The sequence below is a fragment of the Sus scrofa genome, chromosome 2 (genome assembly GCF_054392235.1).
Source record: "Sus scrofa isolate SSC_HxYL_T2T_F1_AM1 chromosome 2, Sscrofa_HxYL_maternal_Yorkshire_Landrace_v2.0, whole genome shotgun sequence".
NCBI classification, from domain to species: Eukaryota; Metazoa; Chordata; class Mammalia; order Artiodactyla; family Suidae; genus Sus; species Sus scrofa.
The window spans coordinates 12,543,118-12,570,227 of NC_139384.1; the positions used below are offsets into that span (position 1 = coordinate 12,543,118).

The 27,110-nt window shown below is 42.9% G+C and overlaps 1 protein-coding gene across 4 annotated transcripts; it reads left to right on the forward strand.

The window, feature by feature from the left end:
- Window positions 1-7,759: 7,759 nt before the first annotated feature.
- LOC100518644 (glycine N-acyltransferase) lies at window positions 7,760-24,955 on the forward strand. Of its 4 annotated transcripts, XM_021083006.2 has the most exons (7): window positions 7,760-7,936; window positions 8,172-8,266; window positions 11,215-11,310; window positions 14,858-14,965; window positions 19,548-19,674; window positions 21,195-21,366; window positions 24,013-24,955. In XM_021083006.2, exons 3-7 carry the CDS (start codon window positions 11,233-11,235, stop codon window positions 24,410-24,412), a joined length of 885 nt encoding a protein of 294 aa, XP_020938665.2. In that variant the 5' UTR covers window positions 7,760-7,936; window positions 8,172-8,266; window positions 11,215-11,232; the 3' UTR covers window positions 24,413-24,955. The 4 variants fall into 4 exon arrangements, with proteins under 4 accessions (XP_020938665.2, XP_084867235.1, XP_003122754.5 ...); XM_085011109.1 differs by lacking the exon at window positions 21,195-21,366; XM_003122706.7 differs by lacking the exon at window positions 8,172-8,266.
- Window positions 24,956-27,110: the final 2,155 nt, after the last annotated feature.

The following is a 27,110-nucleotide window of genomic DNA, read 5'->3' on the forward strand; positions in this document are numbered from 1 at the left end:
GCAACCCACACCACAGCTCACAGCAACACCAGATGCTTAACCCAACTGAGCTGCAGCTGCCAGCCTATGCTGCAGCCACAGCAACACTGGATCCAAGCCGCATCTGCAACCCATGCCTCAGCTTGCTGCCAAACCTGATCCTTAACCTACTGATTGAGCCTAGAGATCAAACCTGCATCCTCATGGATATTAGCTGGGTTTTTAACCTGCTGAACCACAACAGGAACGCTCTCCTCTGACATCTTTAATATTTCTTAAATCTTCCTTGAGCCAGACTTCCCAGCCGCATTGCCCCTGCTTATGAGCCTTACGGATGCCAAAGATACTGTGGAGTTCTTTGGAAGGGGCTCTCCAATGTCTCTAAAGATGAAGGGAAGCTATTTTATGGAAAACAAGACTTTTCGGCCTTTAGGGGGTTTACTTGTGTGCCCTCTTAGTGTGCTGATTCCTTTACGGTTTGAGGTAGGTGGTGAGAAAACATCCTGGCTACCCCAAGATTTACTCTTTCAGTCTTCAAGTGTACAGACCTGAAGTTTCCAGACCCTGAATCTCATCGCCCAGTTGTCTCTGCTAACGTTCTTATTTGTTTTAATTCCAAGATGTCCTGTCTAGGGTAAATAATGATGCTATATCAGGGCCTTTCAGGAGGAAAGATAAGGCAAATTATGTCAAAGTGCCCTAGAACTCTTACACGTTGTATAATTACCGAATCCTGCTTTAATATGCCTAAATCTACTGCCTGGGGAATGCGGTAAAAATATGGATTGGGGGAATTCCCTGGTGGCTCAGTGGGTTAAGGATGGGCCTTGTCACTGCTGTGGCTTGGGTCACTGCTCTGGCACAGGGTCCCTCCCTGGCCTGGTAACTTCTGCATGCTGTATGGCAAAAACAAATAACAAAAACAAAAAACAAACAAAAGAAAAAAAAACATGTATTAGGGGTCAAGAGTGTGTCTGAGTTACAACGGTGGCTCAGCCCCTCAGCAGATGGTTTTGGGCACATTACAGCAACATGGTAGATTTGGAGTTCCTCTTTAAATGTTTTTCATTGTTCATTTTTTATGGTTGCACTCATGGCATGTGGAAGTTCCCAGGCCAGAGATCAACCCGAACAGCTGCAGTGACAATGCTGGATCCTTACCCCACAGAGCCACCCCAGAACTCCTTGGTTTCCTATATTTAACACACATATTTAAAAAAAAAACCTTGCATACATAAAAATGGATATGAAGAGGATTGCATGAATACTAGTTAGAGAATTGGCTCAAGATGGCAGATGGAGCCTTTATCTTACCATCTGCCTCAGCCTCACTATATGATTACATGAACACCAATAAGAGCCAGGAAAGGACAAAAAGAATGTGTTGATGCTCCAGATGTGTTGAGGAAATCCTATAAGCTGGAGAAGGAAAAGGAGCAAGCCTAGAGAGCAGTAAAAGTGCAAGAAACTGCACAGGTGTGAAAGTGTCTGCTAGAAGAGCATGTGGGGCTGAATCAGCCCACAGTACACAGATAAAACTGGTGTAAACCCAGCCCAGACCTGTTGCCTGTTAGAGCTAGATTGGACAAGTTCAGATGGTTGACCTTTGACTCCATCCTGACTCTTGCTAAGCATTTTGCAAAGCAGAAATCGGGGATGGGGTTGAGGCTAGAAGCAACAGAGAGGTCTGACTCTTGGAAGAGGGGAGGGCTTCACACAAAGAGGGCAAACTATTGCCACAACTTGCAACACTCCAGGCTCACCTTCCAAAATACCAGGGGCATGGATTCGTAAAAATGTTCTAAAATTGTGAAAAGGAAGTCTCAAGCTCAAAGATAAAAGAAAACCGGGAATGACCAAAGACCTGACAAGGAAAGAGAGGCATCAAACTGTACCTATGGATGAATTCACACCTGCTGAAAGAGAGACAGAGCAATTAGGAGGCTTTAGAGAAGGATGATTGTGACATTTTAGTTTACATTCATAAAAAATAATCAACTAGAGATTTTGGAAATTAAAGACTGGAAATTTGAATAAACATCTCCAGTGATGGACTGAGTAGCAGAGTGTTCACGGGTGATAGAGAATTAGAAAACGGGGGAGTTTCCACTGTGGCTTAATGGTAATGCCCTTTACTAATATCCATGAGGACATGGGTTGGATCCCTGGCCTCGCTCAGTGGGTTAAGGATCCAGCATTGCTGTGACCTGTGGGGTAGGTCCCAGAGGAGGCTTGGCTCTGGCATTGCTATGGCGTGGTGCAGGCTGGCAGCTGCTGCTCCAATTCCAACCTTAGCCTGGGAACTTCTATATGCCATGGGTGCAGCCTAAAAAGACAAAAAAAAAAAAAAGAAAGAAAGAAAGCTGGGAAGTTTTGGCAGAAGAAGGTATAGCTCAGAGCATCACACAGAATGAAAATGAGACGGAAAACATGAAAGAAAAGAAAATATAAGAGAACTGAACACGGACAAGTTTGAACATCTATCTAAATGGCATTCTAGAAAATGAGAACAGAGCAAATGGAGTTTTGAAAACAATGTAAAGAGAGCAAAAGAAAGAAGGGGTTGGAGAAGAAGCAACAGATTTTCCCCAAGTAAGGAATGACTTACAACAGAGATAACTCACTTTATACATTCCTGTGAAATTTCTGAGCACCAAAGGTGAAGACAAGATCCTACAAGGGTCCAGAGAGAGAAGAGAGACTGGTTATGATGAGAAGAATCACACTGACTTCACACTTTCACACTTCTCCAGAACAGCCCAAGGCACTTGGCCAACAGGTAAGTGATACCATCAAAGTTCTTGGGAAAGGATTTGGGGTTTGTTGTTTTTGTTGTTGTTTTGCTTTTTAGGGTGGCAGATGTGCCATGTGGAAGTTCCCAGGCTAGGGGTCAAATCAGAGCTACAGCCTATGCCACAGCCACAGCAATGCAAGAGCCAAGCCACATCTGTGACCTACACCACAGCTCACAGCAATGCCAGATCCTTAACCCACTGAATGAGGCCAGGAATGGAGCCCACATCCTCACAGATCCTAGTTGGGTTCCTTACTGCTGAGCCACAATGGGAACTCCAGAAAAGGTCCTGAATGTTCACTCATACAGGTGGGCAAACCAGTAGTTAATTAGAAAGGATAAATTAAAGAAACATTTGGACATGTAATCACACAGGACATGAAATCCAGAGAGAGTCTCTAAATACAGATCAATGGAACAGAATGGAAAGCCCAGAAATAAACCCAGGCATCTACAGTCATTTGATCTATGACAAAGGAGGCAAGAACATACAGTGGAGGAAAGATAGTCTCTTCAACAAATGGCGCTGGGAACACTGGATAGCTAACGTAAAAGAGTGAAATTCCAACATTCTCTAACGCCATACACAAAAATAAACTCAAACTGGATTAGAGACCTAAATGTAAAGCCACATATACTTCTGGAGGAAAACATAGACATAATGCTCTTTGACAAACTGCAGCACTATCTTCTTTGATCCATCTCCTAGAATAATGACAACAAAAACAAAAATACGCCAATGGGACTTAATTCAACACAAAGGCTTTGGCACAGCAAAAGAAACCATTCATCTCAAAAAATCAAATACCTCAGAATACACCTGACCAAGGAGGTAAAAGACTTATATGCCAGGAATTATAAACCGTTAATCCAAGAAATCAAAGAAGATGTAAAGAAATGGAAAGATATCCCATGTTCATGGATTGGAAAAACCAACATTGTAAAAATGGCCATACTACCCAAAGCAATCTACACATTCAATGCAATCCCTATCAAATTACCCATGACATTTTTCACAGAACTAGAACAATCCAAACATTTATATGGAGCCACAAAAGACCCAGAATTGCCAAAGCAATCCTGAGAAACAAAAACCAAGCAGAGGGCATAAAATTCCCAGACTTCAAGAAATACTGCAAAGCCACAGTCATCAAAACAGTGTGGTACTGGTATCAAAACAGACAGACAGACCAATGGAACAGAGTAGAGAACCCAGAAATAAACCCTGACACCTATGGACAATTAATCTTTGGCAAGGGAGGCAAGAACATAAAATGGGAAAAAGAAAGTCTATTCAACAAGCATTGCTGGGAAACCTGGACACCTGCATGCAAAGCAATGAAATTAGAACACACCCTACACCGTGTACAAAAATAAACTCAAAATGGCTGAAAGACTTAAATATAAGACAGGACACCATCAAACTCCTAGAAGAGAAGGTATCTCTTCAACAAATGGCGCTGGGAAAACTGGACAGCTACATGTAAAAGAGTGAAATTACAACATTCTCTAACGCCACACACAAAATCATGAATATTTTCTCAGGTCAGTCTCCCAAAGCAATAGAAATAAGAACAAAAATACTCCAGTGGGACCTAATCAAACTGAAAAGCTTTTGCACAGCAAAGGAAACCCAAAAGAAAACAAAAAGACAGCTTACACAGTGGGAGAAAATAGTTTCAAACGATGCAATGGACAGGGCTTAACCTCCAGAATATATAAACAACTTATACAACTCAACAGCAAAAAAGCCAATCAACCAATGGAAAAAATGGGCAAAAGACCTGAATAGATTGTTCTCCAAGGAAGATATACAGATGGCCAGCAAACACATGAAAAAATGCTCAGCATCCCTGATTATAAGAGAAATACAAATCAAAACCACCAAAAGATACCACTTCACACCAGTCAGAATGGCCATCATTCGTAAGTCCACAAATAACAAGTGCTAGAGGGGGTGTGGAGAAAAGGGAACCCTCCTGCACTGTTGGTGGGAATGTCAACTGGTACAGCCACTATGGAGAACAGTTTGGAGATACCTTAGAAATCTATACATAGAACTTCCATATGACCCTGCAATCCCACTCTTGGGCATATATCCAGACAAAACTCTGCTTAAAAGAGACACATGCACCCGCATGTTCATTGCAGCACTATTCACAATAGCCAGGACATGGAAACAACCCAAATGTCCATCAACAGATGATTGGCTTAGGAAGAAATGGTATGCATACACAATGGAATACTACTCAGCCATAAAAAGAATGACATAATGCCATTTGCAGCAACATGGATGGAACTAGAGACTCTCATCCTGAGTGAAATGAGTCAGAAGGAGACAGACAAACACCATATGATATCCCTTATAACTGGAATCTAATAGCCAGCACAAATGAACATCTCCACAGAAAAGAAAATCATGGACTTGGAGAAGAGACTTGTGGCTGCCTGGGGGGAGAGGGACGGAGTGGGAGGGATCAGGAGCTTGGGGTTATCAGATACAACTTAGAATAGATTCACAAGGAGATCCTGCTGAGTAGCATTGAGAACTTTGTCTAGATACTCACATTGCAACAGAACAAAGGGTGGGGAAAAAATGTATACTTGTAGGGGGAACTTGATCCCCATGCTGTACAAAGGGTGGGGAAAAAAATGAAAACAACTGAAAAAAAAAAAAAAGCAAAAAACAACCCACTGAATGAGAGAAAGTCTTTGCAAATGATGCAACCGACAAGGGCCCAATCTTCAAAATATACAAACAACTCACACACCTCAACAACAAAAGGACCACCCAATCAAAAAATGGTCAATAGACCTAAATGGAAACTTCTCCAAAGAAGACATACAGATTCGCAGCAGGCAAATGAAGAGATGCTCAACCTCTCACTAATTAATGGAGAAAGGCAAATCAAAGACTTCTCTCTCTTTTAAAATAAGGCATAGTTAGCAAACCCCTAGATCTCATGTTGCAGTTCTGTGACATTAAAATAGGCTTACTTATGCTTGTGAAACCTGCATCCCTTTCAAAAAAGCAAGCAATTCTGTCACCCCTGAAACTTCTTTCATGCTCTTTGCCCATGAATCTACAGCCCTACCAGAGGCAACCACAGTTAGGATTGCTTTAGTGACTATTTTTCAGGTTCTTGAACTTCATAAGATTCACAGCATATACTGAGTACTATTTTAAGGCTGGAATTTCCATTCCCCTAATGCCTATGAGGCGTATGTACCTTGTCGTGTGTGTCAGGGTTTCATTCATTTTTTTACTGTGTCCTATCCCATTTTGTCCCATCCGAGATGGTATGATTTGCTCACTGGCAGGCCTGTGTCATAGGAAATAGCTCCATCAATACTAAAGTACAACATTTTGAAAAAGACAAGGTTGGTTCATTCTGCGTGAGCTTCGATAGGAGTACACTGCTTTTCCTCATCAATTACCTGATCAATTCTTAGATCATCTAAATGCAGGTGATTCTGGAAAAGAACCCTGAGAAGGACTGCCCCTGGAGCCTTCCTGGAAGGGACGCCTCTCTCAGGTATTCCTGACCGATTCAGCTGTAAGCTTACAAGGACTTATCTCCAGATGATAAGCATGAGAAAAATATACAAAGAAAAGTCTTCAACGTCAGCTTTCCAGGGAACCTCAGAAAGAAGATGGTCCACAGAAGCTGACTGCCTCAAAACAAATAAAACCTTGGGAGGTCCCTTGTGGCACAGTGGGCTAAGGATCTGGTGTTTTCACTGCAGTGGCTCTGGTCACTGCTGTGGTGTGGGTTCAGTCCCCGGCCTGGAACTCCCACGTGCTATGGATGTGGACACACACACACACACACACACACACACACACACACACACACACACACACAGAAATCTCCATAAATTAATCTGCTTCTACCAAAGACCATTGACATAAGATTCTTCCAGATTTCTCAACCTACTAGTAGGCCCATTCTCCTTTACATGATTTTATCCTTTACTGTTTTGAATACATCATTCCCTTTTCCAGTTTAAGGGTGTGCGGTTCTGATTGCCCACAAAACGTTTCCCTTAACTGCTGATACCTTGTTTAGGGTATAAGGACAATCACACCCTGACTCTCTGATTTACTTCCTCCAAGTTATGCCTGGTTCAGTTTCAGCCAACTTAAAGACTCTCTCACATGGCAGCTCCTTAAAAAAATTCCACAAATGACGGACATACATTCAGCTGATGCTATTAAACTGAATTTTTAACAGTGATATTCTGATCAACAATTTTTAACAATGGTATTCTGATCAATGTTAGAAAGATACTATTGGAGTGGCCGTTGTGGCTCAGTGGATTAAGTACCCAGCATAGCGTCTGTGAGGATGCGGGTTCAATCCCTGGCCTCGCTTAGTGGGCTAAGGACCCAGCATTGCCACAAGCTGCAGTGTAGGCTGCAGAGGCACCTCGGATCCTGCATTGCTGTGGCTGTGGGTAGGCCGGCAGCTGCAGCTCAGCTTCAACTTCCAGGTTTGGCCCTAAAAAGCAAAATAATAATAATAATTACAATAATGCTCTTATCAAAAGGGGCTGGGTCTATAACCACAGGGAAAAAGGATTTCACTCAAGATTTGGAGAGACATATTTACACATCTGGCCTACCCTACATTCAGGTAGTTTTGTTTTGCTTTGTTTCCTTTAAGAAACATTAACACATGTTTTATATTTGTCAGGCACTCACCTGAACATTTCACAAATGCTAGCCTGTTTAACTCACAAAAACAAAACCCAAAACCTAGTAAGAGGAGGTAGCATGAGTACACGAGGAAACCGAGGCACAGAGAGATTAGATAACTTGGCTATAAACATACAACCGGTAAGTGGTGGGATCAGACCACAAACTCTGAGTTTCAGCCAGGCTCCCAAACTTGCAGAAGCAGCAGAACATGTGACCCAGAGGGAGGGACCTGGTGCCACTGGACAACACGCCAGCTAATAGAAGCTTCTCCACCCTCCCCTCTTAAAGAGGCAAGGTCTTTGTTAACGGCTGCAACTCAGCTGTTTCTGGAGAAAAATTACCAGAACACACTTGCAAGTCCTGGCTGTATGGGCCAAGACAAGAAGAATTCCACATTCTGGAAAAGTCTGCTGCTTCGCATTTGGTCCTAGGGATCTTTCTGCACAGAGACAACTTTTCAGGTGAGGCCCGAATGGTGAGAGAATCACTGTTTTGAGACTTGCCTTCTTTTTCTCCCATGACCAGGGGAAAAATCAGATGATCTTGTTGATTCTAGGTAAGAGGGCTGAGCTCATTTATTGATACACTTTGAAGGAGAGGGAGTTGATTCAATCTGAGAAGTAATCTGTCCCATGTACTATGTGTAGAGCAGAAAACATTCTTGGAAGGGCTAAGCCGGGTTTCCATTCTGAGCAGATCAACGATATGGAGGGGGGTTGCATGGAGCGGTAATAACAGCTGCAAGGAAGGCTCCTGATCCAGATGATGTGTATCTAGCACCTACTGTCGAGGTATGTGCAGACATTATTCGATTTACTCCTGTAGGAAACACTCTAAAAGAGGTGGCCTGTTCCTCAGATAAAGGTTAACCGGGAAAGTGAAATAGTCTGTTCACAGTCAGGGAGGACATATGCAGAGGAAAGTGGACTGGGATGCAGACCAGATTTATTGTTAATTTAAATCATGTGAAAGAGAAAGGAAATTCAAAAGATTTTTATCAGTCATGGTATGGCCATGAAATGCCTTTTTCCTATTTTGTTTTCCCTTCTGAATTTCTCTCTCCACATCCTTACAATTCTCACCTATGTTGCTTATTTAATATCTATAAGCAAAGACTTATCTCTTTTAATCAAGAACTGTGTACTTTTTTCTTCTCTATTTTCTCCTTTTGTTTGAGTGTTGTCCTTTGTTCGTGTGACAGTTATTGTCTTGATGGTTCCTAGAGTTGCCACCAACTGATGAAACCAGTAGAATGGTAGTGAGGTGTCAGGTCTGTCTCGGCACAGAAAGAATTCAGTGAGAAGCAGAGCAACAGGTCAGGAAAGAGTTTATTCGTATAGGAATGCTTGTGAGAAATATGAGCCTGCTGGCAAGGGAGTGCTCCATCCCCTAGAATTTAGTGGGCTACAGTTTTATCATCAAAGGAAAAGTGGAGAGGGCAGAAGACCGCCTTCTTCTTCCTTCTTGGGTAGACGTCAGCCTTCATCAGCAGTGCCTCTTCTGTGTCAGGCAGGGGAGCGTTCTTGTCCCAGCAGGGTCCAACCGGGACTGTCATGCCATAGTAGAAACTGGCAAAAAGGTGGGCTTTGCTAAAATACGATAAATCATCTCAGGTTTCAGTAGAACATCACCTTTTCCTGTATTTTTTATTTTTACTGTGTTCAGAAGAGCATATCCTAGGACTCACGGTGTTACCAACCTCACTGGGTAGGATGAGGGTCAAGTTCCACCAGTGCTTTATTATCTGGGAGCATGCCTTATGTGCTGTGTCATGCTTTTATTTCCAAGCAAGCCTGCTTGATTTTATTGTTCAGTAAGCTGGTTTTCTCTCAAGTCAGCATTGACTCACAGGGGCACCCCATACTTTTATTCTTTCCTTACAATCCCCTGGTGAGATGAATTATTTAATCACCTACTTTGTCTCTTTACTCTGTCGCTATCTGCTATGCGAACGTGATTGATGTGGCCTTATCCTAGGGCTAGATATTGAGATTGTCTTGTTTTTTTATTGTTTGTCTTTTTTTTATTACTCAGTGAATTTAGTACATTTATAGATGTACAACGGTCATCACAACCAAATTTTACAACATTTCCATCCCAAACCCTCAGTGCATCACCCCATCCCCAACCTGTCTCATTTGGAAACCATAGGTTGTTCAAAGTCTGGGCGTCAGTATCTATTCTGCAGAGAAGTTCACTGTGCCTGTTTTTAAGATTCCACATGTAAGTGATAACCTTTGATGTTGGGGTCTCACTGTCTGACTGACTTCACTTAGCATGATAGTTTCTAGGTCCATCCATGTTGCTGCAAATGCAGTTATTTCTTTCCTATTAATGGCTGAGGAATATTCCATTGTGTATATGTACCACATCTTCTTTATGCACTCTTCTGTCCATGGGCAGTTAGGTTGTTTCCATTCATGTTGCCTTGAATATTGGAGTAGATGTATGTTTTCAAGTCATGGTTTTCTCTGGATAGATGCCCAGGAGTGGGATTACTGGATCAAATGGTAATTCTATGTTTAGCTTTCTGTGGAATCTCCATATTGCGTTCCCCAGTGGTGGCACCAATTTACATTCCCACCAGCAGTGTAATGGGGTTCCCTTTTGTCCACACTCTCTTCAGCATTTACTGTTTGTAGACTTTTGGATGATGGCCATTCTGGCTGGTGTAAGGTGGTACCTCATAGTGGTCGTGATTTGCATTTCTCTACTAATGAGTGATGTTGAACATCTTTTCATGTGTTTTTTGGCCATGTGTATGTCTTCTTTGGAGAATTATCTGTTTGGATCTCTTGCCTATTTTTTGATGGGGTTGTTTGGATTTTGGTTTTTTGTTGTTGTTGTTGTTGTTTTTTTGGGTTTTTTTTTTGGTATTGAGCTGCAGAGGGTGTTTATAAACTTTGGAGATTAATCCCTTGTCAGCTGTGAAGATTTTCATTTGCAAAATCTTCTCCCATTCTGTGCGTTGTCTTTTCATTTTGCTTAGGGATTCCATTGCTGTGCAGAAACTTTCAGTTTTAATTAAGTCCCATTTGTTTATTTTTCTTTGATTGTCATGATTCTAGGTGGGGGATCTGAGAAGATATTGCTGTGGTTTATGTCAGAGAGTGTCTGGCCTATGTTTTCCACTAAGAGTTTTAGAGTATCTGGTCTTACATTTAGGTCTTTAATCCACTTGGAGATTATTTGTGTGTATGGTGTTAGGAAGGGGTTCTAATTTCCTTCTTTTCCATGTGGCTGTCACTAGTTTTCCCAGCACCACTTCTTGAAGGGGCTGTCTCTTCTCCATCGTAAATTCTTGCCTCCTTTGTCATAGCCTAGCTGGCTGTCGGTGCATGGGTTTAACTCTGGGCTTTCTCCCCTCTTCCACCCATGTATATTTCTGTCTTTGTGCCAGTGCCATATGGTTTTGATGATTGTAGCTTTGCAGTAGCATCTGAAGTCAGGAAGCCTGATTCCTCCAGCTCCATTTTTCTTTCTCAGGATGTCTTTGGCTATTCTCGGTCTTTTGTGCTTCCAAACAAACATTGAACTATTTGGTTCAAGTTCTGTGAAAAATGTCCTTGGTAATTTGATCAGCATTGCATGGAATCTGTAGATTGCCTTGGGTGGTATGGTCATTTTGGTCATATTGGTTCTTCCAATCCAAGAGCATGGAATGTCTTTCCATCTGTTTGTGTCATCTGTTTGGTTCACCATCTTCTCATTCCTGCCTGTTTTCTTGGTCCTCTTCTAGGCTAAGGTACCTGCCAAGATGCTCCACTTGCAGAGTGCCCAGATGCTGCTGAGGCTAGAGAAATGCTTGAGGAAGAGCCTTCCCGAGTCCTTAAAGGTGAGCACGGGGCATTCTTAGGGAACCAGAGGGTTGTCTCTTCCTGTAACAGGAGGGAAAGAAAATGAGCGTTGACTGAGCATGCCATCGGTAGCAGAAACTCACTCATGGTACATCTGATGCAGCCCACACCACTTCTTGGCAAGGAAAAGATATTTGTCCTGGAAGAGGAAGGAGGTCTCAGGAATATGACATGTCCAAATACATAGATAGATAGATCGATAGACAGATACAGAGGTAGATAGATAGATAGATACATAGGTAGATAGATAGATAGATAGACATATATTTGCTTTTTAGGGCTGCCCCTGTGGCATAGGGAAGTTCCCAGGCTAGGACTCGAATCGGAGCTACAACTGCCAGACCATGTCACAGGCCACAGCAATGCAGGACCTGAGCCGCACCTGTGACCTACACCACAGCTCATGGCAATGCCAGATCCTACACCCACTGAGCAAGGCCAGGGATGGAACCCATGTCTTCATGGTTACTTGTCGGGTTCATTTCTGCTGCACCACAATGGGAACTCCATGCCCAATATTTTTAAGTGGCCCCAAACTGCTCTCTGCAGAGGCAAAATCATTTCCTTGGTTTTTCCTTAAGAGGTTCACCTAAGACATAATAATTTTTCAACCTTTCTGCCTGAGGTGAGGTTACCACCATGTGTCTTTGGGGAATATTTCATGGGCCAAATCCTATCTCTTTGACACCCAAAAGAAGGTACACTATCCATGGAGAAGACCTAGAAATGATTACATACCCTTCATTATTTTATTGCAACGTTTGTTACCAAGGGGCTGGATTTACACGTATTTCACTTATATTTTCCTTTTTACCACTCAGAGGATTGACAAAGCTAGGAAATGCTTTGTATTTTGTTTTATTTTATTTTGGAACTGCTCTTTTAAAAAGCTACTTTGATAGCTAAAGATAGAAGCTCAAGTCACATGCAACCACTGTCCACACCAGCACCACCTGGGTATGTCGGGGCCAGAAACGGTGGCAGAGTAGCCCATCAGAAGCAATAGGAGGCAGTTATCACCCTTACTTCATCCCAGCTCCTGGGCTTTATCTGTGAACTCACATACACTTCCAAACGCCCACATGGGATGGGTATCAGGCTTCTCCCTGTGTTGCAGAGGAGGTCTCTAAGGCCAAGAAAACAAATAACTTGCCCAACTGGTTATACTGCTGGGGCCAGAAATATAAGTCACCTACCCAATTTGAACTTTCCTGAGCTTGCCTGAATGTTTGGAGCAAAAACGTCTCTCAACTTCCGATGGTAAAAGTGAGGAGAAACGGGATCTCTCAACTCTTGCTGGTAGGAATGTGAAATGGCACAGCCAGTCTTGAAAAGCAACTTGTCTGTTTCTTTAAACACTCCCTGTCCAACCAGCACACAACCAACAATTGCAGTTCTGAGCATTTGCCCCAGAGAAATGCAACTTTATGGTCACACAAACTCAAATACACAAATGTCTATGAGAGCCTTATCCCTCAGAGTCAAAAACCGGAGGCAACCCAGATGTCCTTTCATAGGTGAATGAACCATGGTACATCCATACCACGGAATACCACTGAATGATAAAGAAGGAACGAGCTATGGATACCTGCAACAATCTGGATGCATCTCCAGAAAATCATGCTGAGTGAAAGCAAGCCAGTCCCAAAGGGTCACGTGCTATGTGACTCCATTTATCTAAAATTCTTGAAATAACAAAATGGCAGAAATGGAGACCAGATCGATGACTGCCAGAGGCTGTGGGGGAGGTGGGGCGTGGGACGGTAATGGGAGTGCCTATAAAAGAGCACCCCGGGCGGGCGATCCTTGTGATGATGGAAAAGTTCTGCAACTTGACTGGATTAAGCACCTCCAACATCCTGGTTGTGGTGCTGGACAGGCGCAGAGCCTGGAGGTCTCTGCACGCCACCAAGTTCACCGAGCATACAGCCAGGATTTTACTCCAGGCAAGTTACCTCTTGAAACCAACAACTCACCATTATGCTCATCCACTTGGCACAACGTCCTGGACATTGGTCAATAAAACTTATATATTTCAACTTCCATTAATCTTTTTTGTCCACACCATGCACCCTGATGCTACCACAGGGTCAAATATTAGCCACTGTGCACATATTAGCCGCTGTTTCATAGATCGGACCATAAGTCTACAAGGATGTCAATCATGGTGACATCTCTTTCTCTTATTGGAGGCTAATACTTTGAAAGGCTTGACATAATTTGGGGGTGAGCTGAAGGTATTCACCTTCCTCAACCTTATCCATTGGTAACCATCCTTTCACGCTGGGGAAGAGAAAGGTAATCGTTCTTTCATAGGTTGACCCTCTGGCTTAATTTTTATTTACTAGAAAAGGACCAGAGACTTAGGGGGAGAGATAAATTAACCAGGGGGCAGAGTTCCCATCATGGCTCAGTGGAAAGGAATCTGACTGGCATCCATGAGGAGGCAGGTTCGATCCCTGGCCTTGCTCAGTGGGTTAAGGATCCAGCATTGCCGTGAGCTGTGGTGTAGGTTGCAGACATGGCTGGGATCCCGCCTTGCTGTGGCTCTGGTGTAGGCTTGCGGCTACAGCTCCGATTAGACCCCTAGCCTGGGAACCTCCATATGCCGTGGGAGTGGCCCAAAAAATGGCAAAAAGACAAATAATAAATAAATAAATAAATAAATAAATAAATAAATAAATAAAGGACCAAAGAGACATTGCCCCGATCTTTAATGACTAAAGCCCCCACTTACTGGTAGGAAATATTTACCTTGCCCAGAGGATAATTTGAAAGTCTACGTTAAAAACATGTAGATAACTGTAGACCCAGCAATCTTTCTTCGAAAAACCTTCCCTGGGCGCATAGTGGGTACCTATGCAAAGATTTCTGCAAAAAGATATTCTTTGAAGAGTCAGTTTTCACATTGAAAATTGGAAACACCTAGAGTGTATCTGAAATTTTTCATTTTTGTGAAATTCGATGTGTGTGTACAGGAACAGAAGGAAATCTACTGAAGATCTTACTAAATGCTGTAATGGGAGAGTTCATACTTTTTCGTCATAAATTTCATTGGTCTGAATATTTTGTAGGTAAATATTTTTGAAAGATACATTTGTTGGGGAAAAAAGTCAAACCTAAAAAATGGTCTGCAGAAATTCTCATTAGGTACCTTCCAATCAAAAAATTTCCTTTTTCATGGGAGTTCCTGTGGTGGCACAGTGGAAGTGAATCCCTCTGGTATCCATGAGGAGGCAGGTTTAAACCCTGGCATGGCTCAGTGGGTTGGGGATCTGGCGAGGCCGTGAGCTGTGGTGTAGGTCCCAGACTCAGTTCGGATCCCGAGTTGCTGTGGCTGCAGTGTCAGCCGGCAGCTTTAGCTCCGATTCAACCCCTATCTGGGAACTTCCCTATACCACGGGTGTGGCTCTTAAAAGAAAACAAAAGGATAATTTCATAGAAATAAACCTTGCCCTGATTAAATGATGCTTTTGGTCCTCCCTTCCTAATCAGCCAACCCTCTCCTCTCTCGGGAAACTGCAGGTTTATGGCACCGTCTTCCACATGAACCAAGGAAACCCCTTCAAGCTAAAGGCCTTGGTGGACAAGTGGCCTGATTTTAATACAGTGGTTATTCGCCCTCAGGAGCAGGTAAGATGCCAGATGTAGAACAAATATGCATCTATGTTCATGTGTGCTGGGTGCCTACATTCCTGGCAATGTGCTGGTCCCTGGGGATACAGAAATGAATTAAGGTGATGGTTAACAAGTCCTTGTCCTCAAAAAGTCCACAGCTTTGAGGAGCCTATAAGTAAATCCACAGACAAATTACATCATGCTGTGAAATATGCATGATCTGAACACCAGCAGCCCTTTACTGATGCTTAAGACCCAACACACTTTATTTCTTGCGTCCAGGTTGGGGGAACAGAGGCAAGCAGGGGAAGGTCCTGCTAATTTAAGATTGTGTTGATGGCATAGACAAGAGCCTGATCTTTTGTCGCAAAGACTTAAGGAGCATTTCCCAACTAGATTTCTACATTCCAATAAATCAGACCCTAGTTCCATTTTAAACTCTTAAAGGAAAAAAAAAATATTTCCTACCTTTGAAAAACACCAACTCATTCATGCCAACTCAAAACTTCTCATTGCGATATTGTCTCCCCATGGAGATGCTGCACGATATAACTTACTGTCATCAATAAGACAAAACAGGGCAGGAAAAAAACTATATGTGGCAGCATTTGCAGATGAAGGATCATCAATGCTTCTTCTTTTGGAAATTTTTCCAAAATTGGACGTTAAAGATAAATAAGATTTTTTACATGATGGCAGGGCAGGACTTCATTCAAAGCAGAGAAAACAGCCATTGCAAGGCCTAAGGGCTAAAACAACAAAATGAATTGAGGAAAATTAAGGAGCAAAGTGACATAGTCAAAATTGTTGACTATATCCTGTATAAATTTTAATTAGGGAAATTAAATAATTAAAACATTTCAGGGAGTTCCCATCGTGGCACAGCAGAAATGAATCCAACTAGGAACCACGAGGTTGTGGGTTCGATCCTGGCCTTGCTCAGTGGGTTAAGGATCTGGCGTTGCAGTGGCTGTGGCTTAGGCTGTCGGCTACAGCTCCGATTAGACCCCTATCCTGGGAACCTCCATATGCTGCGGATGCAGCCTTAAAAAGACAGAAAGACTGGAATCTAATATCCAGCACAAATGAACATCTCCTCAGAAAAGAAAATCATGGACTTGGAGAAGAGACTTGTGGTTGCCTGATGGGAGGGGGAGGGAGTGGGAGGGATCGGGAGCTTGGGCTTATCAGACACAACCTAGAATAGATTTATAAGGAGATCCTGCTGAATAGCATTGAGAACTATGTCTAGATACTCATGTCGCAACAGAAGAAAGGGTGGGGGAAAAAACTGTAACTGCAATGTATACATCTAAGGATAACCTGACCCTCTTGCTGTACAGTGGGAAAATAAAAAAAATAAAAAAAAAAAAAAAGACAAAAAGACCAAAAAAAATTTTTTTTAATTTAAAAAATTTTCAAAAATGAAATGTATAATTATATTAAAATTTCAAGTAAAAATCCAAATGTTTATATAAAATATTAAATAGGTAACCATTTCATGTACTTTACATAGAAGTAAAATTGTTATTAAGTATTATTCAAATTAACTAACTTTTTAATTTGAAAATGAGGACTTTTAATTATTGATAGAAATCTGAATAAGAAATAATATTGTTTGAGCTACTTTCAAAAACCATCTTAAAGGAATTCCCTGGTAGCTCAGTGGACTAAGGATCTGGTGTTGTGACTGCTGTAGCTCAGTTTGCTGGTGTGGTAGGGGTTCAATCCCTGGCCCAGGAAATTTTGCATGTCATGGGCACAGCTGAAAAAATAATAATCTTAAACATAAGATTTTTCCAGCTTTATGAGCAGTAGTTGACACATAAAATTGTGTAAGTATAAAATGTATAACATATACAGATTTGATACACATTATAGATTCCCACCATAGCTTTAGCTAACACCTCCATCATGTCACAGAATTACCTTTTTCATATGGTGAAAACATTTAAGATCTACCCTCTTAGCAACCATCAAGTACACTTGACCCTTGAGCTGTGCAGGACCACTTATAAGTGAATTTTTTTCAATAATTACGTAGCACAGAACTGTACCATCTGTGGTTGGTTGAATCTGTGGATGTGAAACTGCACTTAGAGAGGGCTGACTGTAGTTATACTCGGATTTTTGACTAAGGGGAGAGTTGGTGCCTTTAACCCCCACGTTATTCAAGAGTCAACCGTATATAATACAGTAAAATTTTTTTGTCTTTTTCTTTTAGGGCTGAACCTATGGCATACAGAGGTTCCCAGGCTAGGGCTCCAATTGGAGCTGTAGCCGCTGGCCTATACCAGAGCCACAGCAACCCGGGATCCGAGCTGAGTCTTCGACGTACACCACAGCTCATGGCAACATTGGATCCTCAACCCACTGTGAGAAGCCAGGGATCGAACCTGCATCCTCATGGATACTAGTCAGGTTTGCTAACCACTGAGTCATGATAGGAACTTCAATAATACAGTAATTTTTAACTATAATCCCCACAGTGTACGTTAGATCCCCAGGACCTATCCATCTTCTAACTGGAAGTTTGTATCCTTTGGTCAATATCTCCCCATTTCCCCGCCACCCTCCCAGCCTCTGGTAATCACCATTCAACTCTCTTTCTATGATTCAACTTTTTAAATTCCACATGTAAAAGAGATCATACAGCACTTACCTCTTTGTTTTGTCAATTGTTTCTTTTGCTGTGCAGAAGCCTTTAGTTTGATGTAGTCCCAATTGTTGATTTTTGCCTTCTTCTTTTTTTCTTTTTTTTAGGGCCACACCCTCAGCATATGGAAGTTCCCATGCTAGGGGCTGAATCAGACGGAGCTAAAGCTGCTGGCCAACACCACAGCCACAACAACACCAGATCCGAGCCACATCTGCGACCTACACCACAGCTCATGGCAATGCCAGATCCTTAACCCGCTGTGCAAGGCCAGGGGTTGAACCCACATCCTCATGGATACTTGGATTCATTTCCACTGTGCCACAATGGGAACTCCAATTTTTGTCTGCTTTGCTTGTAATTTTTGGTGTCATATCCAAAGTATAACTGCCAAGACCTATGTTAAGGAGCTTTATCCCTATATTTTCTTCTAGGTTTTTATGGTTTTAGTACTTATATTTAAGTCTTTAGTCCATTTTGATTTAATTTTTTGAGGTGTGAGATTGGGATCCAAGAAGATATCACTCTTCTGCATGTTATTATGCAGCTTTTCCAATACCATTTATTGGAGAGACTATCCTTTCCCCATTGAGTGTTCTTGGTTCCTTTGTCAAATATTAGTTGACTGTGTTTGTTTATTTCTGGGCTCCCAGAAAATTGGTCTGTGTGTCTGTTTTTATGCCAGCACCATAATGTTTTGATTACTACAGCTTTGTAATATAGTTTGATATCAGAAAGTACAAAGCTTCCATGTATGTTTATCTTCCCCAGGATTCCTTTGTCTATTCAATTCATTTTAGGTTCCATATAAATTTTAGGCCTTTTTTTGCTATATCTGTGAAAAATGCTCCTGGAATTTTAATAGGAATTGAATTGAATCTACAGATGACTTTGGGTATTATGACTATTTTAACAATATTAATCCATGAACTGTAGGATTTATTCTTTTGGCCAAAGATTTTCCTTCCCAATTGTCATTTTACATGAGCTTGTAGGACTAAGTTAGTCACAATCCCAAATACGGTGTTGGATGCTAGCTTGGTTTTTGCTGACTTGTCTATGCTCACGGAAGTAGATTGGGCAACATGGAGAAGTTACAGTTTCTCAAGAGCAGAAAGAGAAGGCAAGATTTAGTGCAAAGTCACTTTTCATGCATCTTATTGTTTTAAGGAGGTATAGAAAAATAATTTTCTTTTCTGTTTTTTCTTTTTTTCTTTTTTTTTTTTTTTTTTTTTTTTTGCTTTTTTTGGGGGCTGCACTTGTGGCATGTGGAAATTCCCAGGCTAGGGGTCAAATCAGAACTGCAGCTGATAGCCTACATCACAGCCACAGCAACACAGGATCTGAGACTCATCTGCTACCTACACCAGAGCTCATGGCAATGCCAGATCCATAACCCACTGATCAAGGCCAGGGATCAAACCTGCATCCTCATGGATACTAGTTGGGTTCAATACCATGGAGACATAATGGGATCTCTGAAAAATAATTTTCAATGGGTCATTTTTGTTTGGTTTGAAAATTTAAAGAAATAGCTGAGTTAGGAGTAGTTGTTTTGTCCAGGACATTTTTCTTTTTTTTTTTCTTTTTCTTTTTTCATTATAGCCGGCTTACAGTGTTCTACTGTACAGCACGGTGACCCAGTTACACATACAAATACACAATCTTTTCTCTCATATCATCATGCTCCATCATACGTGACTAGACATAATTCCCAGTGCTACACAGCAGGATCTCGTGGGACATTTTTCATTATTAATTGAATAAGGAAGTCTTTGACTTGAGCTCATCACGTAAATAATCCTTAATAAAACAATACAACAAAAAATACTAATATGTGAGTATTTTAAAATATCGTAATATAATGGAACACTGAAAACTAGTATGGTAATCACTAAACACAAGCATTTTGGTTGATTCTACATTTTACAACCCAAACAGGAGATGACAGATGAACTCGATCACTACACCAATACTTATCAAGTCTACTCCAAGGACCCTAAGAAGTGTCAAGAATTCCTTGGCTTGCCAGAAGTCATCAACTGGAAACAACACTTGCAGATTCAAAGTAAGGGGACCAGGATGTGGGCTAGCTGCTGGGATCTCCCAACCACATCTTTAGGGTCACTTTTCATTTTTTAATAACCCCCCCTCATATCCTCTATGTCTTTACTCCAAGCCCCAGACACTCAGCCTGCTGTCCATTTTTTCTCTCAGCCGCCACTGCCTCCCTAGTTGTTACGTCACAAACCTCCTTGGGAGCTTCCCAGGTGAAATCTGAAACCAGCCCCCATACACACATATTGCAGGGAGAGATCCACAAAAGAGGCAGACCACTCCAGAGTGGTTGGTGGCAGGTTTAATAAGCAAGGGAACTTACTTCCAGGCTTGTCTTGAGAGGCTGCAGGATGATTAGATCACCTCCCCTGCCAGCCAAAATCTCAGAAAGGTAGACAATGGCCTTATCAGACTTCAGACATGTTCCCAATCCAGATATCACAACACTACATTTCCTCCTCCAGGCTGGGTCCTTGGAGCAGCTTCTGGGAGCTGAGAAAGCAAGAGGAACACACTTGGCAAGAACAGGGGAGTGGGTGGGGAGCCTCCAATTGCCTGGGTCCAGCTCACAGCTCAACTGAGAGCTGCATCTTCTTGATGATTTTTTCCAACAATAGTGAATTAGAACCGAAGACTGCAGGGTGTGGAGTTTACACAGGAAATCATGAGTAATGTAATTCATGATTCATTAAGGATTCATGATTTATTACAGAATCTATCAGAGAGCTTGAATATGGGACCAGAGCTTCCTCTCTGTCTCATCCGTTTATAATTATGTCATATTTACAAAGGAGGAATTTACTGGTTAAGAATGTGCTCGCTTGGATGATGTGCAAATTCATGAAGCATTCCATATTTTTATTGTAATCGGACACATTTGTGAGAAAATGTGTAAGTTTAGTTGCTCTGCAAGTGGAGTTGAGCTGACGAACAATATTGCACCTTCCTAAAATGGAAATAAATGCACAGAAAAAAAAAAAAAAAAAAAGAATGTGCCCTCTGGAGTCAGGCTACCTCAAATTGTGATCTTGTTGGGCATGCTATCAATTGTGTGATCCATGGCATGGATCAGTTTCCTTATATATAAAAATGAAGTATAATAGTACTCAAAACATAGAGCCATTTAAAGATCAAATAAGATCTTGAATGAGAAGTGCTTAGCACTATGCCTGGTTTTATCAGTTAGGTTTTCAAACCATCCCTAAATAGTAACCTAAAACAACACTCATTTACTAGCTCATGAGTCTGTGGTTCAGCAATTTGGAATAGACTCAGTGGGGTAATTCTTCCACTGGTTTCTCCTGGATTCAACCGTGTGGCTGCAGTCAGCTAGGAGTTGTCTATGAGCTGGCAGGGCTAAGTTAGCCACAATCTCTAATTGTTGATGCTGGATTTGTCTGTGCTGGCAGAAACTCCAGAACATGAGTTTTGATCATTCTAAACCCACAACTTTCCAGCCACTGGACAGCTTTTTCCAGACCTTTAAATGAACAGTGATGGCTCATATGATTCCTTGTTACTCCCATGTAGGTACGCAGTCCAGCCTGGATGATGTGATAAAAAATCTTGCAGCTCTTAAACTGGGTAAAGTGAAGCAAACACAATGCTTACTCTATATGGTCTCTGAGTTAGGAAAGAAAATGGCCAATTCCCTGCTGGATGCAAAGAACCCATCGCCCAATGATAACAAATTCAAGTCCATGTAAGTCTAGAAGCTGCCCTGCACTGCTCCACTCTGTCACCCCTGAAGTAGCCCATGTATTAGTTTTCTAGGACATCCACCAAAAATCACAACAAACTGTAGTGGCTTAAACAACAGAAATTTGTGCTCTCACCATTCTGGAGGCCAGAAGGCTCAAGCCCAAGGGCTGGCAAGCCTGTGTTCCCTTCAAAGCCTAGGAAAGAATCCTCTCTTGCCTCTTCCAGCTTCTGGTGGCTCTAGGCCTTCCTTGGCTTGTGGCTTCATCACTCTCATCTCTCCATGGGTGTGTCTTCTCTTCTGTCTAATAAAAGGATAATTGTCATTGGAGTAGAGGTTCATCAGATAACCCAAGATGATTTCATGTTGAGATCTTTAACGTGTTTACATGTACAATGACCCTTTTCCAGGTAGACATATCTTTTTTTATTTTTTATTTATTTATTTTGCTTTTTAGGGCCACACCCATGGCATATAAAGGTTCCCAAGGGTCCCAGACTAGGGGTCCAGTCGGAGCTACAGCTGCTGGCCATAGCCACAGCCGCAGCAACTTGGGATCGGAGCCGCCTCTGCAACCTACACTACAGCTCATGGCAACGCTGGATCCTTAACCCACTCAGTGAGGCCAGGGTTCAAACCCATAAACTCATGGTTACTAGTTGGATTTGTACAACAGGAACTCCAGTGGACATATTTTTTGAGAGGACACACCATTCCACCCAATATACCACCCACATTCTTTTCCAGCTTTTGCTTTGGCCTCCTTCCAATCCATTGTCTGCAAAGCAGCCAGGATAATCTTCTTTTAAAAAAAAAATGTACATTAGACAATGTCCTTCCTCTGCTTAAAAGAGTTCAGGACTACGGAGTACCCGTTGTGCCTCAGTGATTAACAAATCCGACTAGGAACCATGAGGTTGCAAATTCGATCCCTGGCCTTGCTCAGTGGGTTAAGAATGCAGCGTTGCCGTGAGCTGCGGTGTAGGTTGCAGATGCAACTCAGATCTGGTGTTGCTGTGGCTGTGGCATAGGCTGCAGGCTACAGCTCTGATTAGACCCCTAGCCTGGAAATCTCCATATGCCGTGGGAGAGGCCCTAGAAAAGGCAAAAAAAAAAAAAAAAAGAGTCCAGGACGTCCCATATCACTTGGAGGTAATTTTGAACTCCCCCACCCTGTAAGAGCCAACACCCATCTACTTTTTAGACCCCACCTCATCTCTTGCTTACTCCCCCCAACCCCACCAGTATTTCTCCTGCCATCGAATGTTGCAAACTCAGGCCCTTTGAATCAGCTTTTCCCTCTGCTTAAAATATGTTTCCCCCCATTCCACCCAACCCTGCTCATGTGATTTCTTTTGCTATTCAGAACTTCTCAAATGTCCCTTCCCATTTATTTTCCATCCGTGACCCAGTTTTACTTTCTTCATAGCACTTAATGATTATTTGAAATTAGCTAATGCAGTTAACTTACTTACTAGATGTTGGAACTCTCCCCAACAACATTCCCAGCCCCAGGAGAGCTGGTGCCCTCCCGTTCTTCTTCACTGATAGATCCTCCACAGCCAGAACAATGCCTGGCATATAGTAGGTGTTCAGTAAATTCATTTCACTAAACAAGTGTTCCAGTAAAAAGAATGTCAGCAAAGTGTATTTTCCCCCACTGATGTCCAGTCTCACACTGTAAAGCGGAACTCTGAAGGTAGAGATTCGAGCTGGAGGTGCCCAATCCTGAGGTCTGCTCTGTACTGACATTCCCAGGAGAGCTTAATTCACATTGTTTCACACACTATAACCTGGAAAACACCTTCACATCTAGAATCTACCTGGGTCTTCTTGTCTTCACTGTGGGATAGACAGAATGGGAGACATTATCCCCATTGTCCTGACAGCAAACAGGCTCAGATAAGGAACTAGCTTGTTCAGATCACGTGGATGGCTAAGGACATAAGTGGGGCCTGGGTCCAGATCTCCTAGTTTGACTTTATGGGCTCATCCAAGGACACCTAGAGAAGCCCCTTTACTGTCTGCAGAAGCCCTCAGATTCAGGACGCTGTACCCAGGTTGGGGGGCTAGGGGGCTTCGTGCCCTCCACATCACGGATGCTTCTGGACTTTAGCCTCCTTACTCATTCAACATAGAAGCCAAGGACCTTTGGAGGCCAACATTCTTAGCTCTGGCTTCACTGCTTGGAAGCATGGGCTTTAGGGTACTTAGTTATTTTCTCTACAACTTTTTCCTTCTATGCAAAAAGAGGGTACAAACACTTGTCCCATCTAGGTAAGAAGGTTGCAGCCCAGGCCAAATAAAACAATTGTAGCTAATTCCTGGGGAGTACTTACTCTGTAAGGCACTAGGGATCAGCCCCTACATCCATTGACTCATTTAAGCCCCACAATGATTCTATAAAACAGGTGTGATTGTCATCCTTATTTATTAGATGAGGAAATAGAGGAAGTGAGAAATGCATTAAATTAGCCCCAAATCACACAAGGAGTCGGATTATGAACTGAGCAGTCTGGCTGCAGAACACATACCTTTAAATACTCTCCTAGTCACCTCTCAGGACAGTTTTGAGGGTGGGGGGAACAAATGCAATACTTCACAGTAGGTGTGATTTATGGGCTCTTCTTTCCCCCTTGTCCCCAATAGCCATCAAAAGATACTGCAACTGTCATCCCTGGATCCTTCCCACGCTGCTTTGGTGAATACATTCTGGTATTTTGGTGGCAATGAGAGGAGCCAGAGATTCATCGAGCGCTGTATCAAGACCTTCCCCAACTGGTGCCTGCTGGGGCCTGAGGGGACCCCCGTGTCCTGGGTCCTGATGGACCAGACAGGAGAGATGCGGATGGCAGGCACCATGCCCAAGTACCGGAGGCAGGGCCTCATCACCTACCTCAGCTACATCCAGACCCAGGCTCTGAACAAACTCGGCTTCCCCATGTATTCCCACGTGGACAGGGCTAATCACATCATGCAAAAATTGGCCTTGAACATGAAGAATATCCGCATGCCCTGTGATTGGAACCAGTGGAACTTTTTGCCTTGAACGCAAGGCAATGTGAGTAGATGGGGCGTGTGGCTAATGGGCGAGCAGAGAGAAAGAATAAACTGTAATCAGTGGTAGTGAAGTGGTCCGAGCTCTGGGAAAGTGGTGATGGGTGGTGGACAGGACAGCCTCAGTCTATGCTCACATGCCTCCCAGAATTCCCTTCATTTCCTCAGTACCAAACAGACCACGTGCACCTGCACTCTGGCTGGTACAGTGCTCATACTTCCCAGATCCTTGCCACGCTTTAAAATGAGTTTCATGCTTTTCTACATTGTTCTTCTTGGAACTCCCAGCTCACCGACCCTTTCCAATTGCCAGAAGGGTTGCAATATTTTGTAGGTCGTATGATTCCTCCCCACCATCCCCGCCCCCGCTGTGTTCCTGGTTTTTTTTTTTTTAATTGATGGAAGGGTAACCCATCTTCTGAGTAGGTTTTTGCAAGACAGCCTTATCTAAGTCACTTCTTAATCCTTGTAATTATGTGAACTATATTATGTATAAATATTATTAAATAAAGCATTGAGAGAACCAAAAGAAAAAGACTGATTAGTTAATGTTGCCGAGAGTGGGACCTCTTGTAGGGCCCAAGAATGGGCTCTTGTCTAACACTCAGAAATGAATTGTCTGAGGAGACACACATGCTGACAAAACAAGAGGCTTTATTGGAAAAGGGTGCGCCGGCAGAGAGCAGCAGGGTAAGAGAACCCAGGAGAAGAGCTCTGCCATGTGGCTGCAACCTCAGGTTTTACAGCAATGGGGTTAGTTTCCAGGTTGTCTCTGGCCAGTCGTCTTACTTGGCCCGTACTTGGTCTGACTCAGGGTCCTTCTTGGTGGCATGCCCACCCAAGGATCCCAGCACCAAAGACCCTGGGGTGTTTGTCATCTCCTTCCTCTTTGCAGCCTCTCCCAAATTCTCCCAGCTAATCGTGCCTGGCCAAGGTGGGCAGTTTCAGTCAATGATTCCCTAACATGAATATCTTCTTTCCCAAATCCTACTGCCAGAAAAGAGATACGAACATTTTTCTGTCTGCTGAAATAAAAACATACAAGGTGAGAACCATGATTTTTCTGCTTTCTTAGGGGTTTGCTGAGGACTAAACTGGGCGACAGCTTCTCAGCTCTGAGGACCTTTTCTGAGGAGGTAACAGGGAAGGTCAGCATATAGGTGATTTTGGAGAAGTGGCAGGTGCAACCAAGCGCACAGCTTGGCCGATCACTGTTGGTCACGAGGAACAGATACCTCTGTGAATGATTTCAGTGCTTTTCTAAGTACAGGAAAAGGCAAGAATCGGGCCCATAAAAGTTTCTCCTGAAAATATTAACTATCTGAAGGCCTGTTCTGCCAGTTTTCCTAGAGCATGATTGCCTCACCCTTGATCTCTGCCCTGAACTCCTTTCATGGGGGGTTGACAGTGGCTAATGACTCAATCTGTTACCCAGGGCAAGTTCATGTAGCCGATGCACCCTGAGGCCAAACAAAACAACATGTTAGAGTTTGGAGCAGAGGGAGTTTTATTGCGGGGCCCTGCGAGAAGAACAAGTGGCTCATGCCCCTCAAGCCCCACACTCCTCAAAGGGCTTCAGGAACACTTTCTTTTTCCCTCTTAGGAATTCCCATTTACACACACACACACACATATATATATATATATTACAGCTTTATCGAAGTATGGTTGATTTACCATATTGTGATCATTTCTGCCATACAACAAAGTGATTCAGTTTTGCATGTACACACATCCATTCTTTTTTCAGATTCTTTTCCCTTATAGATTATCATGGAACACTGGGTAGAGTTCTCTGTGCTAGAGGTTCCCTTTGGCCAGTTATTCCATATCCATCTGTGTGCATATGCCAGTCCCAAACCCCCAGTCCATCCCTCCTCCCACCCCTCTTCCCATCTTCTGTCCCTTTTGGTAACCATAAGTTTTGTTTTCAAGCAAAGCTTTGTTTCTTTTTTTGCTTTTTAGGGCCACACTTGGGGCATATGGAAGTTCCCAGGCTAGGGATTGAATTGGAGTTATAGCTGCCAGCCACGCAGGATACCAGCTGCATCTGAGACCTACACCACAGCTCATGACAACGCCAGATCCTTAACCCACTGAGCAAGGTCAGGAATCGAACCCACACCCTCATGATCACTAGTCGGATTCATTTCCACTGCACCACAAGGGGGACCCCCAAGCAAAGCTTTTTTAAAGGCGAGGGGAGGAGGGATGTTCCAGGGTTTAGGATCAGCTTGTGAGCAGTTCTCTGACTGGTTGATGGTAGGTTAACAGGGCAGTGTCCTGGGGTTAACATTATCAATTCTTAGGCTCCAGCAGCCCTGGAGGCTACATGCTCATGGTCTTCAAGTACTTAACATCTTTCACGTGATGGCAATTTTAACATTGTGAAACAACTCAAGAAACATGCATCTGTTATCTAGGTACTTCAGAGAGGAGCTAAAGCAGAGGGTATGGGAGAGAGCACTGTCCCAGGAAGGCCCCCCTGCCTGGTTACAAACCCTTGTAGAGCCAGATGGCAGCGACATTCTTTAGTTGGCACTTATAAAAATTGAGCTTCCTGGGAGTTCCCGTCGTGGCGCAGTGGTTAATGTATCCGACTAGGAACCATGAGGTTGCGGGTTCGGTCCCTGCCCTTGCTCAGTGGGTTAACGATCCGGCGTTGCCGTGAGCTGTGGTGTAGGTTGCAG

Excerpts from the sequence above, each read along its gene's own strand:
- LOC100518644 (XM_021083006.2), top strand. The coding sequence starts at position 11,233 with ATGCTCCACTTGCAGAGTGCCCAGATGCTGCTGAGGCTAGAGAAATGC. Across the intron at positions 14,966-19,547 it reads TTATTCGCCCTCAGGAGCAG|GAGATGACAGATGAACTCGA; the intron begins GTAAGATGCCAG and ends CAACCCAAACAG. Across the intron at positions 21,367-24,012 it reads GATAACAAATTCAAGTCCAT|CCATCAAAAGATACTGCAAC; the intron begins GTAAGTCTAGAA and ends TGTCCCCAATAG.